Raw genomic sequence first — 14,425 nt, forward strand, 5'->3', positions numbered from 1 at the left:
GGTTTTCTGTCTGACGGTGGTGACATACAGTCTGACGGTGGTGACAAAAACCTCCAAATGGTCCTCAACGAAGGCTAGAATATAATTGTTGATCACAATAAATACCCATATGACCTGTAATGTTTCATTAACCTGTTTTATGTATTATTCATTAATTGTATGTTGTAATGAGGCCACTGTCACCACCGTCAGATTAGTGTCACCACCCTCAGTTCTGAAGTCACCACCGTCAGAGGGAGTTTTATTTGTTTTAAATGAATATGCTTACAATATGTTTCTTCAGTGCTGTTGAGTTATTAAAGTAATGGTATCTTTTAATACAAAAATATGTTTGTTAAATAAAAAAATATAACTTTTTCTATTTAGGCTTAAAGTAAACGTTGTATGATGTTAGATCTTTTAAAGGAGTACACGTGAAACAGTATAAAACATGAACAAAAGTGAATATTTAACACTTAACAGCAAATATGTGTACTAAGAATGCCAGATAATGATTTAAAAACTCTAAATACATATTAGACTAAAAAAATATATATTATTTGCTTTTTATTGTGTCTGACGGTGTTGATAAAAACAAAGTAATAACTGGAAAAACGCCTATTTTATGAAAAAAATACAAAATGAGGAGGTTGCACCGATACATTACTGAACAGCCAAGACCTTGGTCTATAATAATATACCTTCAGATTTTGTAATTTTACTAACTTTTTATTTTCAAAATTAAAACCTGTTTTATCCAAATTCCCAAGAATCAGTGATAGATAGATATAGATATATGCATATATACATATACATACATACATACATACATGCACACACGTCAACATATGAATGACAACTTTGATGAAAGGTTTTGATCCACTTCAGAGAGAGAGAGAGAGAGAGAAGGCGCTTGCACTGCCAAGGTCATGGGTTCGATTCCCAGGGAAAGCAAGAACTGATAAGAATGTTAATGTGTACCTTGAAATGCATTGCAAGTCACTTTGGATAAAAGCGTCTGCCAAATGCATAAATGTAAATATATTATATCCGTGCATAGGTCTTAATATAATAAACCTGCTGCAATTAATGTTAATTAAACAATGAAAGATAAGAGGGAATCACCCACTGCTCTTGACTGAATAACTTGTAGCTTTAGTAATCAATTTATTTAGAATTGTGTGCCAGAATCCATTATCACTTAAGCATATTTTGATGAACTGTGATAGATTGAACTCTTATTTTTCAGTTAACTCTAATGAAAAGATTTTAAATCAGATCTAGTTTTAGAATTTTTATCTAAGATCAAATTTAAAAACCTATTTTAATAATAAATTTTTAATCTTTCATATATTATGAATATAGACAGGGTAGCTGGCATGGCATTAAACTATAAACAAACAAACAAATTTTGAATTTTGAAGTGAATTGCTTGCCTGTGACACCAAATATGCTTCTGAAGACCCAATTTAATCCATACCTGTCATTTTTCTTCCCTGTTGATCACAGGCTGAGGTGATTATTAACTATCACATAGGAGAGACTTTGCTGTCCCTCCAGAAAACCACCCTCATCCCTGGAGGATCAGAGTCCCTGGTGTACACCACGCTATCGGGAGGCATTGGCATCCTGGTGCCGTTCACTTCTCATGAGGTACAGTTCCTTAAAGGGGTCATGAACTGGATTGTTTTATTATTTTATAATGTTGCCTGGGGTGCCCTTATAATGTTAGTATGATTTTTACATAAAAAATTGTCATAATTTATAAATAAAAGCCATTTTTCCAAGCCTGATTTCAGCCTCAGATTTGAACGCTCTGTTTTAAGGGGCGTGTCTGCTGTGAGACTGCAGTGCAAACGCCCACTGCTGTGATTGGCTGACATGCTTGCATATGAAATAGCTAGTATTATATGAACTCTCTCGAAAACTTTTACTACGTTTTTACTATTACAGCTATCGAGATCAACAAATCGTGAAAAGTATCGTTTAAAGCATTATATTTAAATATATTCCATCACATGAAAGGTTGCAACATGATGAGCACTGACTGAGCAGATGACAGACAGTCTGTTGATCGCGTGAATAAAGATCTTATCATTGCAACGCAATTTTTGCACTCTCACAAATGCTTACACCAAATCACAATGCAAACACGATGTGAATACACAGTAAGAGCTTCGTTGTGTAGTGTAACTGTCATTATTTCATCACGAGTTTGGTAAGTGTCCAGATAAGCTCTCGCGGCTCGCGCTGTGCTGTTTGATTGACAGCTTGGGCGATTGGAAAGGGATCTTTCTTTGATCGCTTTCAGTTTAAAAAATATTATTTTCATAATTCTACGAGAAATTATGTGAAGTTGATCGTTTAGTCACTGATGTATAAACAGTATTGAACGATTTTAAGAGAAATATCTGAACTTGAATAATTACACAAATCACTGATCGCAGATCAGGCATTAGAATACACATGGTTACTTACATGTTGCTGGCAGATCCGTGTCGGGACATTGTGATTGATTGATTTAATAAAGTTTAACCATGCTGGAATCCGAAGGAAGCTTATGCAGACTGTCTTCTTCCACAAACAGGCACTGCACAATATTTAGTAAACAGCATGTTTATTGCTTGGAAGTAGCTCGATCCGGTTTAGCAATTATCATGTCATCCTATGTTATTTAGCATGTTTGGGCGAATCGGTGGGCGGGGCTAAACAGGCCGTGTTGAAGTAGGCGTTGATATTCTTTTGTGGAGGCGGTGTTTTATCCTCTTTGACGTCATAGTTCCCCACTTTGAAAAACGAGTCGTTTGCTGAGCCTGATGTCTATAAAAGCTTTCATTGGACTAACAAGGTAGTTTTCAGTTCTGAAACTTACAGGATATTATTATAGTATGATGATCTCTTATATGTCAAAAGCTCATGGAAATTTTGATTTCTCAGTTCATCACCCCTTTAAAGTGTTAACTAGTAATTGCCTGAGGAGTGCTAATGTGCAATGGTCTTTCATAATTGCCTGAGGAGTGCTAATGTGCAATGGTCTTTCATAAGTCTAAAACCACTGAAGCAGAAGAGGTGAAGGCCTCTGATTAGGGCACTTGCATTCAGGCCATCAAAGTAGAGACTTTGACTTGTATGGTGCAACTTTAGTTATAAAACTCATTAAATAAATGATTGAATAAAGGTTGGCCATATTATAATTTTATAATTGAATAAGGTTTTTATTTGTGAAAATAAACTGTATGTCTCATCTGTCTTTAGGATCATGACTTCTTCCAGCACTTGGAGATGCACATGCGCTCTGAGTTTCCCCCTCTGTGTGGTCGTGATCACCTCAGCTTCCGCTCATATTATTTCCCAGTGAAGGTAAGGACTAACACGCAGTTAATACATTACACAGCTTTAGTATTAACCAGGGATGGCGCAATACCCCTTTTTATATCCGATATAGATACCGATACTGCGACTTTTAGTTTTCTTCCGGGAACGGGAACGTGCACGTCACAAAATTCCCTATTTCAATAAATCTGAAATCCAACTATTTTATCAAATGTAAAAAATAAATAAAATAAAAACTCAAATAAAGCCGTAGTTGGTGCATAAAAGTGTGCGCATATATTATTATTATTTTTCTTTTCTATTTTTTTTTTTCTTTGAGCTTAATAGTAACAACCATACTGACGGTATGAGATTTGGATTAGTCCTGTCAGACCAATATTTTTGGACCAATATCGGATCGGTGAAGCCCTAGTAACCAGACTTTTTAGTTCTTAACTATCCACTTATACTTAAATGCTGTATCTTAAAAGAGATGGTAACCAATATACCATTAATGACTATTTAAGTCCCTTATTGGTCATTTTTCTCATTGACTTTGCTTGTATGCTTCTAGAATGTGATCGATGGAGACCTGTGTGAGCAGTTTAACTCCATGGACCCCCATAAGCAGAAGAGTGTCTCTGAGGAGTTGGACCGCACACCTCCGGAGGTGTCGAAGAAACTGGAAGACATCAGAACACGCTATGCCTTCTAGTGTCTTTACATCTGGCAGGAGCACCATGAGAAAATCAATTGTTTTTCTAGGCTTGCCATGGCTGTGGTCTCAACTTTCCCACCACAAATATAGTAACATTTTGTTGTCAGCTGAAGGAAGTTCCCCCTTTAACTGGAGCCAGCTGGAAGCCATCACAGTCCCAGTGGTCAATGACCTTGTCCTGCATGAAACAACTGTTGGTACTGTGCTCAGCACAAAGCATCTCAGTTTTTAGATCGATCTTGAGTGGCTGCATAGAAAAAAATATTTTTGGAGAAATGTTTTCATGCATAAGACTACATCAATGTGGCTTTTATATGTATAGACTTGAAAAATGTCTATTACTAATTTTATAGCTACCTTTTGTAGCTAAGTCCACATTTAATTGTATGAATCAGTCTGCATAAAACATTCCATCATTCACATCTTGAGTATTTAAATTGTGTATCTTTTGAAGGTAAAAAAATCTGGTTCCTACTCTTGTAAAAACAGTGAAATTGTAAAATAGCTTTAGTTTTTGTCTCTGTGGAAGTAGCAAATCTGTTGTGGCTTTTAACAGTTTTTTTGGTGTTTTTTTTTGTTTTTTTTTAAGAGCCATAATCATCCAAACCAACAAAAAGAAATAGTGCTGTTTGTCATGAAGTGTGAAAGAATTTGTAAATAAACTTTTTTTTACTTTCTCATGCGTTTCCGTGTTTGTCACAAGACTTGTCGTTAACTGAGCCCACAAGCAAAGCAGGTTTTTACTGTTTTCCTAAGCTTTTTTCTTTTTTTCATTTAGTAAAGCTTATACATCTGTTCTCATGACTGTGAGTCATTTTGTGTTTGCCTTTGTCTTAGTCACTTAGTGAGTCAGGCTTCATTTTATTAAAATCACCAAATATTAAGCGGTCATTTAAATCTTTTGGATACATTTTTCATAGATTACTCTGATTGCACTTGACCTGACACCATACTTAAATTTGTTGATTTAAAAAAAATGTATGGCATATTAATTAAGATGACTGACCAATACTGGCAATGTGTGATGTACGTCACACCATTCTCTTGAGAACACTAGGTTGACTACTGCTATAAATGAAAGTTACAGCTAATTTTAACTATAGCCAAATATGTTGATAGTTCTTTTTAAAGTCCAGAATGATGAAAGGCCGTACTTTCATAGGGCTATATTTGTTATTGGAGTTGAAATTCATTATTGTAGATCACTATTTTTGGCAAGAGGTATTTCATTTTATGAATCAATCTTGTGTAATTTTCTTATTTTAATTGCTTTGGTCAGTGGAGCCTGGCAAATGTGATGACAGACTGTGATGTGTATTAGTTTCAGAGTGAGTCACATCCGGATCACACTAAAGCCCACAATGGTTCTACCACTCTCCACCTACAGTCCAGATATCACTTTAATTGCCCCCTTAATCAAGAAGAATTCATAAATAGTTTTTTCTTGACATTTACAAAAATGCAAAGTCATGCTGTGGAATGAAGGTACAGAATTGAGCAATACGAGGAAAGTCACAATGTTTTCAAGTGTCTAACACTTGAGTCTTAAACTGTGAGGTTGTTCTAGTCCGGTGTGTAAAGTCTTTTTTTTTTTTTTTTTTATGGTCTCTCAGATTAAACATTTTACTATTGCGGTCACCTCAAATAACTTTTGACTGTGCTATCAGATGGCTCTGATTGTTGTTACCATGATTATTGTAATTTATAATCTCTAAATCCTGGTTGCTACAAGTCACCAAATTCAGGCTGTATGGTTGGACAACTCTCAAAGTGTTGTTAATGCACCCCAAGATTGTGGGGGACTAGGAATATTCTCTTGGGGCCTCTGATGATGGCGCCCGCCACCCATAAAAACAGTCCCGGGCTCCGTGACAGCACTGCTAACGGATAACAAATCATTGTGTGATCATCTTCAAGTCATTGAAGTAGGTTGAGATAGTTTTATTTCACTAATCTTCCTTTGGGGGGTTTCCATATTGATGTGATGTAATCTGGGTTGACAGATGGTGTTTTGACTACTGTTTTTATTTTTTTTAAGGTTTGGGTGGGAGACTCGGAATGTCCCTCTCTTTGGGTCTTGAGTGGATTCGGCCTTTGTTAGGACAGCAAAGACAGCTCTATCGACAAGGTCCCTAAGGAAAGATTATAGGTACTACAAAACAAGGGGGCCATTGTGGCAATTGACAAAGCCATCATACGACAAAGCAAGTGTGTAGTGCACGTTGGATGCCCACATGCCCATTGTCCATTGTCTTGCGAGATGTGGCTCTTCAGAGTCCGAAAAAGATGTTTAGTCTAGTCATGAAATTCCTAAAAGTGTACAACTGTGCCAAGCCTGTCAGCACAGAACCACAGTAAATGTAGGGAATAAATTAGTAATGTGCGTGGGTGAAAGAGGTTTACAAGAAGATTGGGCAAAGAAGACACTCTTGAACTGATGCTTGATTGCTTGTTTCTTGACTCATAAAGGTGTTATTGTCGGCAGATTTGTTTTAAAAAATATTCTAGTGGACCAATTTCTGTCTGGTGTCAATTTTGTGGTCATTTTTAATCTTTTATATGTAATAAACTGCAGAGGTTGAGTGCAGTATGCACTTTCAGGTGGGTCAACATTACGTTTTTGAGCACAGTATTGTCTTTTCCAGTTAACATTAACTATATGGAATTATTTTTTGTAAACAAAATAAGATAAGTTCCCATTTTGTTATGTTTAAATCTATAATAACTTGATAAAAATGACAGACGATTGAGCAGTTGCTTATATGGTTGCCTCCGCGGGACGGTATCTGATCGCGAGCGTACAAATTTAGCGTGCTCTGACTAACTTGTAAACTTTTGTGGTTACTGAAACCGAAACGTATTTACTTATATGGGGGAAAAATAATTGTAAGACCCCCAACATTTTACACTTTAATTAAGGGGGGTCATACTTCCCCATAGTTTGAATGTTCGAACAAAGGCAGCAGTAAGGTCTCTGATTTTTTGTTTTGCTCAGGAAGGTGACATTTTTGCTCATATCCAGCCACTGATGAGTTAATAGTTTATGATGATCCAAAAGTGAAACTAGCCTCATCGACTGTCGCTCTTTACTCAGCGTGTTCTTCTCGTGCTCCTTTCGCGCGGAGAAGTCTGTAGGCGGGTGTGCATAGCGACTTAACATAAAGACGTGACATAAAGAAAAGGGAGTTTCCGAGTAATTTGGGTGGACGTTGTATTGAAAAAGGAGCGAATTTACTACTTCGTCCAGTATTCTGCACGCCTGGAAGTGTCAGCGGTCACAACTAGAGGGTTAAGCAAACAATTGCTGTTTATTGAAAGTACACTGCAGGTGGCTTCCTCGTGAGACAGCCTAGGTCATCGAATCGAAAGGTTTGTCTCTTATTTGTATTCCTTGTGCTGTTGAATTGTGTTAATGCGTTTTATGGGAATGAAGCGCAACAAGGCGTTTCATAGGATGTATGCCAAGACCCAAACGCGTTCCACTGACAGATCGCTTACAATTTAGATGCGCACATGAATGTATTAATCAGGATTTTGAGTCACACATTTCAGAATTCTATTAGAACTAAACATTCATTTATTTCTGTGCATGTCCAGACTAAGGTAATCCTGGGTGATATTAGGCACAGGGAAACGTTATGCTGTTGTATAAACAAATTTTGGAGCAATGTGGAGACTAACATTGTACAAAAAGAAGAAAACAGCATGACCCACATCTTGCAATTAAAAATGTATGTGAATTGAGTTAAACATTTATAAAAAAAATATCTCAAGTAGGCCTATTTCCATAAGTTTATTCTAAAGGCAGAATATTGGCCCTATTTGGCAAATGATGTGCATGCACAAATGGTAATTATAGCAATAGAATAGCTGGCTTAAATAACACTATTTGAATTATCAGTATGTTTCTGCGATGACTTTTTCTCAAAAGTTTTTGTCAAAATCTACTTTAGAAGGAGAATCAAATAGATCTTCCAGAGAAAACGGATTGCGAAATAGAAAGTTATGTTAAAATAATAATTAAAGCATTATGTCAGATAAAAGATGTAGTTACATAAAGGATATGATTTGTTTGATTTGGCTTGTGTTGTTTACTGTTTCTGCTTTACAGATCCATATTTTTATTACAAGTAATGATCAATTATACGTTTATAAATAGTATTTATAAACTTAAACTTAAAAAAAATAATATTATAAGTATTATAAATGTTGATATTATTATAAGTAAAGACATTTCTGATAAAGCTACAAAAAAATTTTGATTAAAAAACGACATTTTGCTCCACGTGTTCATCACATGGATATTAGTCAGAAACTTGCTGTCATGTCAAGTTGTTTTTAAATTCCCATTAGGACTAAAAGGAATTTTAATTTTTCCTTTCGAAAAAAAGCAAAAAGAGACAACATCTGGATTTGTTTTACACAGCTGCACAGGCTGTGTAGGAGAAACACAGTGGAACATTATGATAGAGCTCCAGTCCTTCAGATGAGCAGTGAACCCCTTTCCTGCTTCACTTTGATTTTTTTACAACTTTTTTGGCTATTAAAATCAGATGTGCCGAATCAGTCTTTTTCGATATTTAAGTATTTTATCATCCAGAAGGAGAGTAAATGAATTCAGATGCTTGATCCCTGGTCATTTTTGTCCAACATAAAGTCATGTAATGGCATTCAATCTAGTTTGATATTTGTTCTGACTGTATTCTGTCTTTCTTTTTTTAATAGACCAAGCGTGCATAAGAATTTTCTGGAATCCAGACTCATATTAAAGTGCAAGCAGAGAATAAGCAGAACCATGATCCAGTTTGAATGCCGGCTCCTCAGGGGGCTGCTGGGTAAGTAAAGTCCAGTGATTATGTGATTTAATTTGTACAATGCTAGGTATTGTGCCAATAGGACCTTTGAGGATCTTCATTTGTGTGGGAAATTTGGATGTGACAGTACTAGACATAAATATTTCAGAAGTGGCACTGAAATTTTTTTTAAAGTGATTAATTACTTCCTCCGCTAAATGGAGAGAGACTCTTGTGCATTTACACAAAAAGGACAAACACCACTTATACGTCCGAATGAGAAGAATTTCTCTGGCTGATTATGTGAGCTATATCTTAGGAAACAGTTTGCTGTGTGGTTTTAACATCTGCATATTTTGTCACTTGTTTCTTCTGAAATGAGTGTCAAGCTAAACATATGAGAAGAGCTACTTCATATGGTGCTGCCACTGAAGGACTAAGACGTGACTGTTAATTTCACCACATCCTGTGTTCAGGAGAGAAAAAAAAGAGAGAGATCGGAGATAGACAGAATAATGCATAAGGTAAAAGAGAGGGCAAGGAGGGGGATACCAGGCCAAAAACAGCCAGAATAACTTTGATGGGAGGTGGGGGTTGAGTGGTCGGACACCAGTAAATAGCCCAGGTTCTGCGGCATGACAAATTCCTCTGGCCCTCGGAAGTCTGTTTCATGGCTCGGAGACTTTGCTGACTGTCAGTCTCTGGGTAACTGCCCTACAGTGCAGCTCAACCACAGAGGCCAGCCGCACTGTGATCCGCAGCAAAGTGACAGATGAATGCTGGTGCCCTGTCTTTCTGCCCAGGGCTAGCCAGTCACAATCACTTATCTTTAACAAAAAAAGCTCCAAAATAGATACAGGATCAGCCTCTCAGTTCATCTGCTTGAAAAAGCTCCCATCAGCTCATGCATGTTATGCTTTTGTGGAATGCAAAAGCTCTTCGGTTGTGGCAATATGGCTTTTTTTTTTTTTTTTGCAGCACCTTTTTCTTTGTAAGTCGGGCTGTGGTTTGAGGTTTGTGACTTGTCGCTGAATCGACCTTTTGACGATTTATTTATGCAACTTTATGCGTCATTGCCTTCAAAGAGACATCACACCAAAAGTCAGCAAAACAAAGTAAAAAGTGATGTAGTTAATAGTCATGATCAATAAATTGAAATATACTCCATCTTCAAAATGTTTTGAATAAATTTATCATGAAGATTTGTATTGATCATAAAGGTACAGGCCTTTAAATTACAGATAAACTCATATGATTTTTTGTTCTAAATGAAGCTGAATGTGTTTTAAAGATGTGTTGTGTTATGCTATGCATATTTTGATGTAAAGTTTAAGTACAAAACAGCGATCATTTCATGATGTTTTCATTATAGGCAATGGCATTATTTTAAAAGCCATTATTTTTCTTCTTCTCTCCCTCTAGGTTTTATTTGTCTATTACCGATGTGCACGAGTGCAGCACCAGATATCTGCGTTCCTCTGAAAACAGTACGGGACAGCCTAAACTCAACCCTAAGGAGACGTTATATGGTAAATAGATGCACAATACTTCAAGCATGAACCCGGTTTCACAGACAGGGCTTAGATTAAGCCAGGGTTAGGCCTTAGTTCAATTAGGGGATTTATGTAGCTTTTCTAAACGTGCCTTAGAAAAACTCATTGCTGGTGTGCATCTTGAGACAAAACAATGGCACTGACATATTTTAAGATAAATCAGTGCAAGTCGCTTTCAGTTAAAACAGCTCAAACATGCATTTTAGTCTGGGACTAGCTTTGTCTGTGAAACCAGGGGATAGTGTTCTATTCTGAACAATTATGAAAAGATATTGATATTGAGAACAGACATAAAAAAAAGAAGAAAATATACAACTTGCATAAAGAACTTGTATAAAGTTATGGTTGTATAAATGTCTAACATGAGGCAGGATGAATGGCATGCCAATAAAACGTTTTACATTTATTTCTTTTTTACAGAAAATGAACTTTCCTATTAACTATACTATTCAAGTGCATTATGAGGAGGTGTTTAGACTACGCAACATCAGCAGACTGGTAACATCAGCAGTAAGTCTTTATCCCATGCACTGACACTGTCCCCAACTAAACCTCTGACTCACTTTCCATCATGGCTTAAAGCCACATTCTCCACAACTTCCCACAACAATTAGCTCATTTTTCCTGTTTGCCGGCTTTCACTCGAGATTTAACACTCGTGAGTCGTGACTTACAAAAAGAGTCAGATTGGAGTCACAGTTTTAGGGTTTCTAAGGGCTTTGAAGGCCTATGACTCATTTAGCAAATAAACAAGGGTGAATCTCACTGAAATAATTCATAACACTGTAATTATTGTATTATAGTATTATAGAAAACAATTTTTTTACTATAATTTTTTTCAAACACAAGGCATATACTACCACTATGCAAATATATATTACAACATAAATAAGATATACATTTTTAACATTACAATAATGATAATTGAATATTTAATTTTACTGAAAATTAAATTAAATTAAGAATGAAACCCTTATGTCAAAATTAAATTTAAAATAACATTAAATTAAGAAAGATTATAGAAAATGATTAAAACCACGGTCACGGTTGAAGAATGGATACATATATTAAACAATATATAAATGTGATGGAAATAATTTTTCTTAAAATTTTATTTGAGTGAATGGACTGAATATACATTGAACACAAACAATCAGACTTTTGTTAAATGTTAAACGGTCTGCAAGGTAATTTTCTTAAGAATTATAAGTTATTATAAGTTATATGGTTAGATTGTATATGGTTTCTGTTATAAAAAGGGGGAAATAAAGAAACATTTGGAGAATAAAATAATTTTGTTTCCAGAACTGATAGCTATATGGTGTTTGGTAATAATTCTGTAACTATATTAATAATAATGTTCCTGTTTTATTGTAGAAATAATCTTGTTTTTTCTTGTATAAAGGCGGAAAAAGAGAAAAATATATCAGAACGCAAAACAGTTACATTTGTAAAATTATTTATAAATTGTAAATTTGGTGCGTAACTCCTGTGACCTTAAAACTAAATATTTTTTTCAATATTACGTGACTCTGACACTAAAAGAATACATGACTGTAAATCACAACCATTCTTATATAATTGAACATTTCCCCCATTAAAGTTCTTCTTCTCCTCCTTTCTTCATCTCTCACTCTCTCTGTTCTCTAGAATACAAGTAATGAAGATCTGCAGCCGAGAGATCTACAGGATTTGTGGCTTTTTGTTAGTCAGCAGGGTATAAAGAGGGTTTTGAGGGTGCTGCCAGAGAGACATCCTACACGGCGTAAATACCTCTCCAATCTGGAAAACCTCTTCAGAGATTTTGAAATGCGTTTTCTCGAGTACAATCCCAGAGATCAAGAGGTTAGAACAATGATGTCATTTCTGCTTTCTCAACAGCATTACGTTATAAATCATTCTGGCTGCCACTGCTCACAGTATCTCAAAGCTAACTTCTTTTTCTGCTTTATGAATACAGTTTTAATGGAAAATAAAAACCCCATATAGGCTTATTGTTTTCTTGATTTGGTAAAATTTAACTCAGTTTGACCTCTTGGATCTGTGTTACTGATGTCATTTATGCAAGCAATTTTTCTATTTAAATTCATCATGTCAAAATGTATGTGTCTTTGTACCTGTTTCAAAAAAGAGAGAGCTTCCAGAGAGCATACAAAACATCTGGGATCGATTGTCGGACTCATATAACCAAGGATGGAAGTCTGTTAAACCCAAGTCAATACTGGATACCAGTTATCGGACCATGCCTTGCCTATTCGAAGAGTGCTTCTCAAAAGAGGATGGCAATTATGATTGTAAGTGAATGGAACTTATTGTTTGTTTTTACATTTGTAGGACTGTAGAATATTGAACAAACACAGACGACTTTTTTTTTTTAAATTTGGAATTTTTTGGGGGGAATGATGGTACTGACTTACTCATTGGTGTTTTGAGGGTTTGAGGCAAGACTGTTGAGGTCCATCTAATGATTGCTACCACTTGGAAAAGTTTGGGGAATTTTGAAGTCCAACCGCAAGAAGGGTTCTTCCACCAGTCCACCAAATTTTTGTTGATAACCTTACGCAACCCCAAAATGTATGCACACAGTAGCAAAAAGAAACTTTTGCTGCTTGTTGATGCATGTCTGTGGTCAAAAATCAGCCTTTGTGAATGAGAAACTTTTAGGGGATTGAATCAACATCTTTATCCCCTCCATGATGAATGAGACGGTGGCATGATTCAGGCTTTGAGGTTGTCTGAAGGATGTAGAGTACCTTAAGAAGCCCACATGTTTTTACTAGCCTGAACATGCCCGGTTTACGCTTTCTACCAATTCTTTGGGAAAATGACAAGTATGATCATGTACATTGTCTTTGTTATCGTAACAATTTCATTCAGACAATGTAATGAGCAACTCTAAATAGCAAAATGTGACCACTCATCTGTGCTCATTCTCTTTGTTCATTTCTAGATTGTAAAGTCCTCAACTGGGGGAAAGAGAAGAAAACAACATAGCAGCAGATCTAAGCGGATCTGATCCTGTCTTCATGTTGCTGGTGTTGGTGTAAAAGGGTGTGTCCCGGTTTATGTAGTGACATGCAGTATGCTTGTGTGCCTCTTGTCCTAGTGAAGTCACTGACTGCCTCCACAGGTGTTACCCATATGGAAAAAACTGCAACTGCCATCACACCACTTGGAAGACACTCTACTGACCCTGCAGCTATTGCTCTCCATCATTCTGAACATTCATACCTCCGTCCACCCGCCCGCAAACTTGCATATTGATGTAGTATTTTGTTAAAAAGGTTCATGTATGCACTGTGCGTGTGCTCTATGGAGGAGAGAAGCTTTGACTCTTCGCTGTAGCATTTTCTATTGGTAATTCCAAAATAGTCTTTGCCACTGTGACTTATATTTCTGAGGAAATTAAATATTTTGTCCTTGGTGAATGCCAAAGCAGCATCATCGTAAATGTTCTTGGTAAGATTTAGGTAAGATGTATAAGTTACATGGAGCTTCTTTTGTACACATATCATTTGCATGCAAATGTTGTGCTGACTGCTGGCTTAGTCGGCACTGTTGCTTTTACCCGTTGGCTCTTTACTTTGTGCTTTGCTGCTGGTTTAATGTCAAAAGTTTGCACCAAAGTACTCCAATAAAAAGCTTTTTAAGGTGACCAAGAGGGTTTGATATCAGGTGTGCATAGGTTTTATACACAAATTTTTTATTTTGGTTATTTATTTGGACTCCTGCCACAGAATGTTCTGGTAACTGTTGTAACATGGCTTGGAAATAAATCTCCCACTATCACCCCCATGTGTTCACATGTATCATTTGTTTTAAGCTTTTTGTTTACTTTACAAACACACTCACCTTTCACACACATACAATACCTGATGGTTTTACAATATCAGAGATAAATATCACAAGACACATTTTTATATGAAGATGATGACATCGGCTAAATTAGGTTACACTTTATTGTTACAGTGTAATTATATATTTAAGTACTGAGTAATATTAATTAACAACATGTACTTACTGTAGGATTAGAGTTAGGTTGAGGGTTAGTTGCATGTAATTATGGATCA

The 14,425-nt window shown here is 36.1% G+C and overlaps 2 protein-coding genes across 2 annotated transcripts in view; both read left to right on the plus strand.

Moving 5' to 3' along the window:
- Positions 1-4,687, plus strand: part of sf3b3 (splicing factor 3b, subunit 3) — a 33,639-nt gene extending 28,952 nt beyond the window's left edge. The window contains exons 25-27 of the mRNA XM_082181664.1: positions 1,489-1,632; positions 3,235-3,339; positions 3,866-4,687. Coding sequence (XP_082037790.1) covers positions 1,489-1,632; positions 3,235-3,339; positions 3,866-4,006 — 390 coding nt within the window. The 3' untranslated portion in view covers positions 4,007-4,687. The remainder of the gene's footprint in view (positions 1-1,488; positions 1,633-3,234; positions 3,340-3,865) is intronic.
- Positions 4,688-7,067: 2,380 nt separating this feature from the next.
- il34 (interleukin 34) lies at positions 7,068-14,150 on the plus strand. Its single transcript, XM_082182639.1, has 7 exons — positions 7,068-7,378; positions 8,735-8,844; positions 10,225-10,331; positions 10,776-10,865; positions 12,006-12,200; positions 12,487-12,649; positions 13,306-14,150. Exons 2-7 carry the CDS (start codon positions 8,805-8,807, stop codon positions 13,347-13,349), a joined length of 639 nt encoding a protein of 212 aa, XP_082038765.1. The 5' UTR covers positions 7,068-7,378; positions 8,735-8,804; the 3' UTR covers positions 13,350-14,150.
- The last annotated feature ends 275 nt before the right edge of the window (positions 14,151-14,425 follow it).

Source organism: Leuciscus leuciscus (genome assembly GCF_965113295.1).
Source record: "Leuciscus leuciscus genome assembly, chromosome: 10".
Lineage (NCBI taxonomy): Eukaryota > Metazoa > Chordata > Actinopteri > Cypriniformes > Leuciscidae > Leuciscus > Leuciscus leuciscus.

Coding starts and splice junctions, on each gene's coding strand:
- il34 (XM_082182639.1), top strand. CDS start 8,805: ATGATCCAGTTTGAATGCCGGCTCCTCAGGGGGCTGCTGG. Junction 10,332..10,775: donor CCCTAAGGAGACGTTATATG/GTAAATAGATGC, acceptor TCTTTTTTACAG/AAAATGAACTTTCCTATTAA. Junction 10,866..12,005: donor GCAGACTGGTAACATCAGCA/GTAAGTCTTTAT, acceptor TCTGTTCTCTAG/AATACAAGTAATGAAGATCT.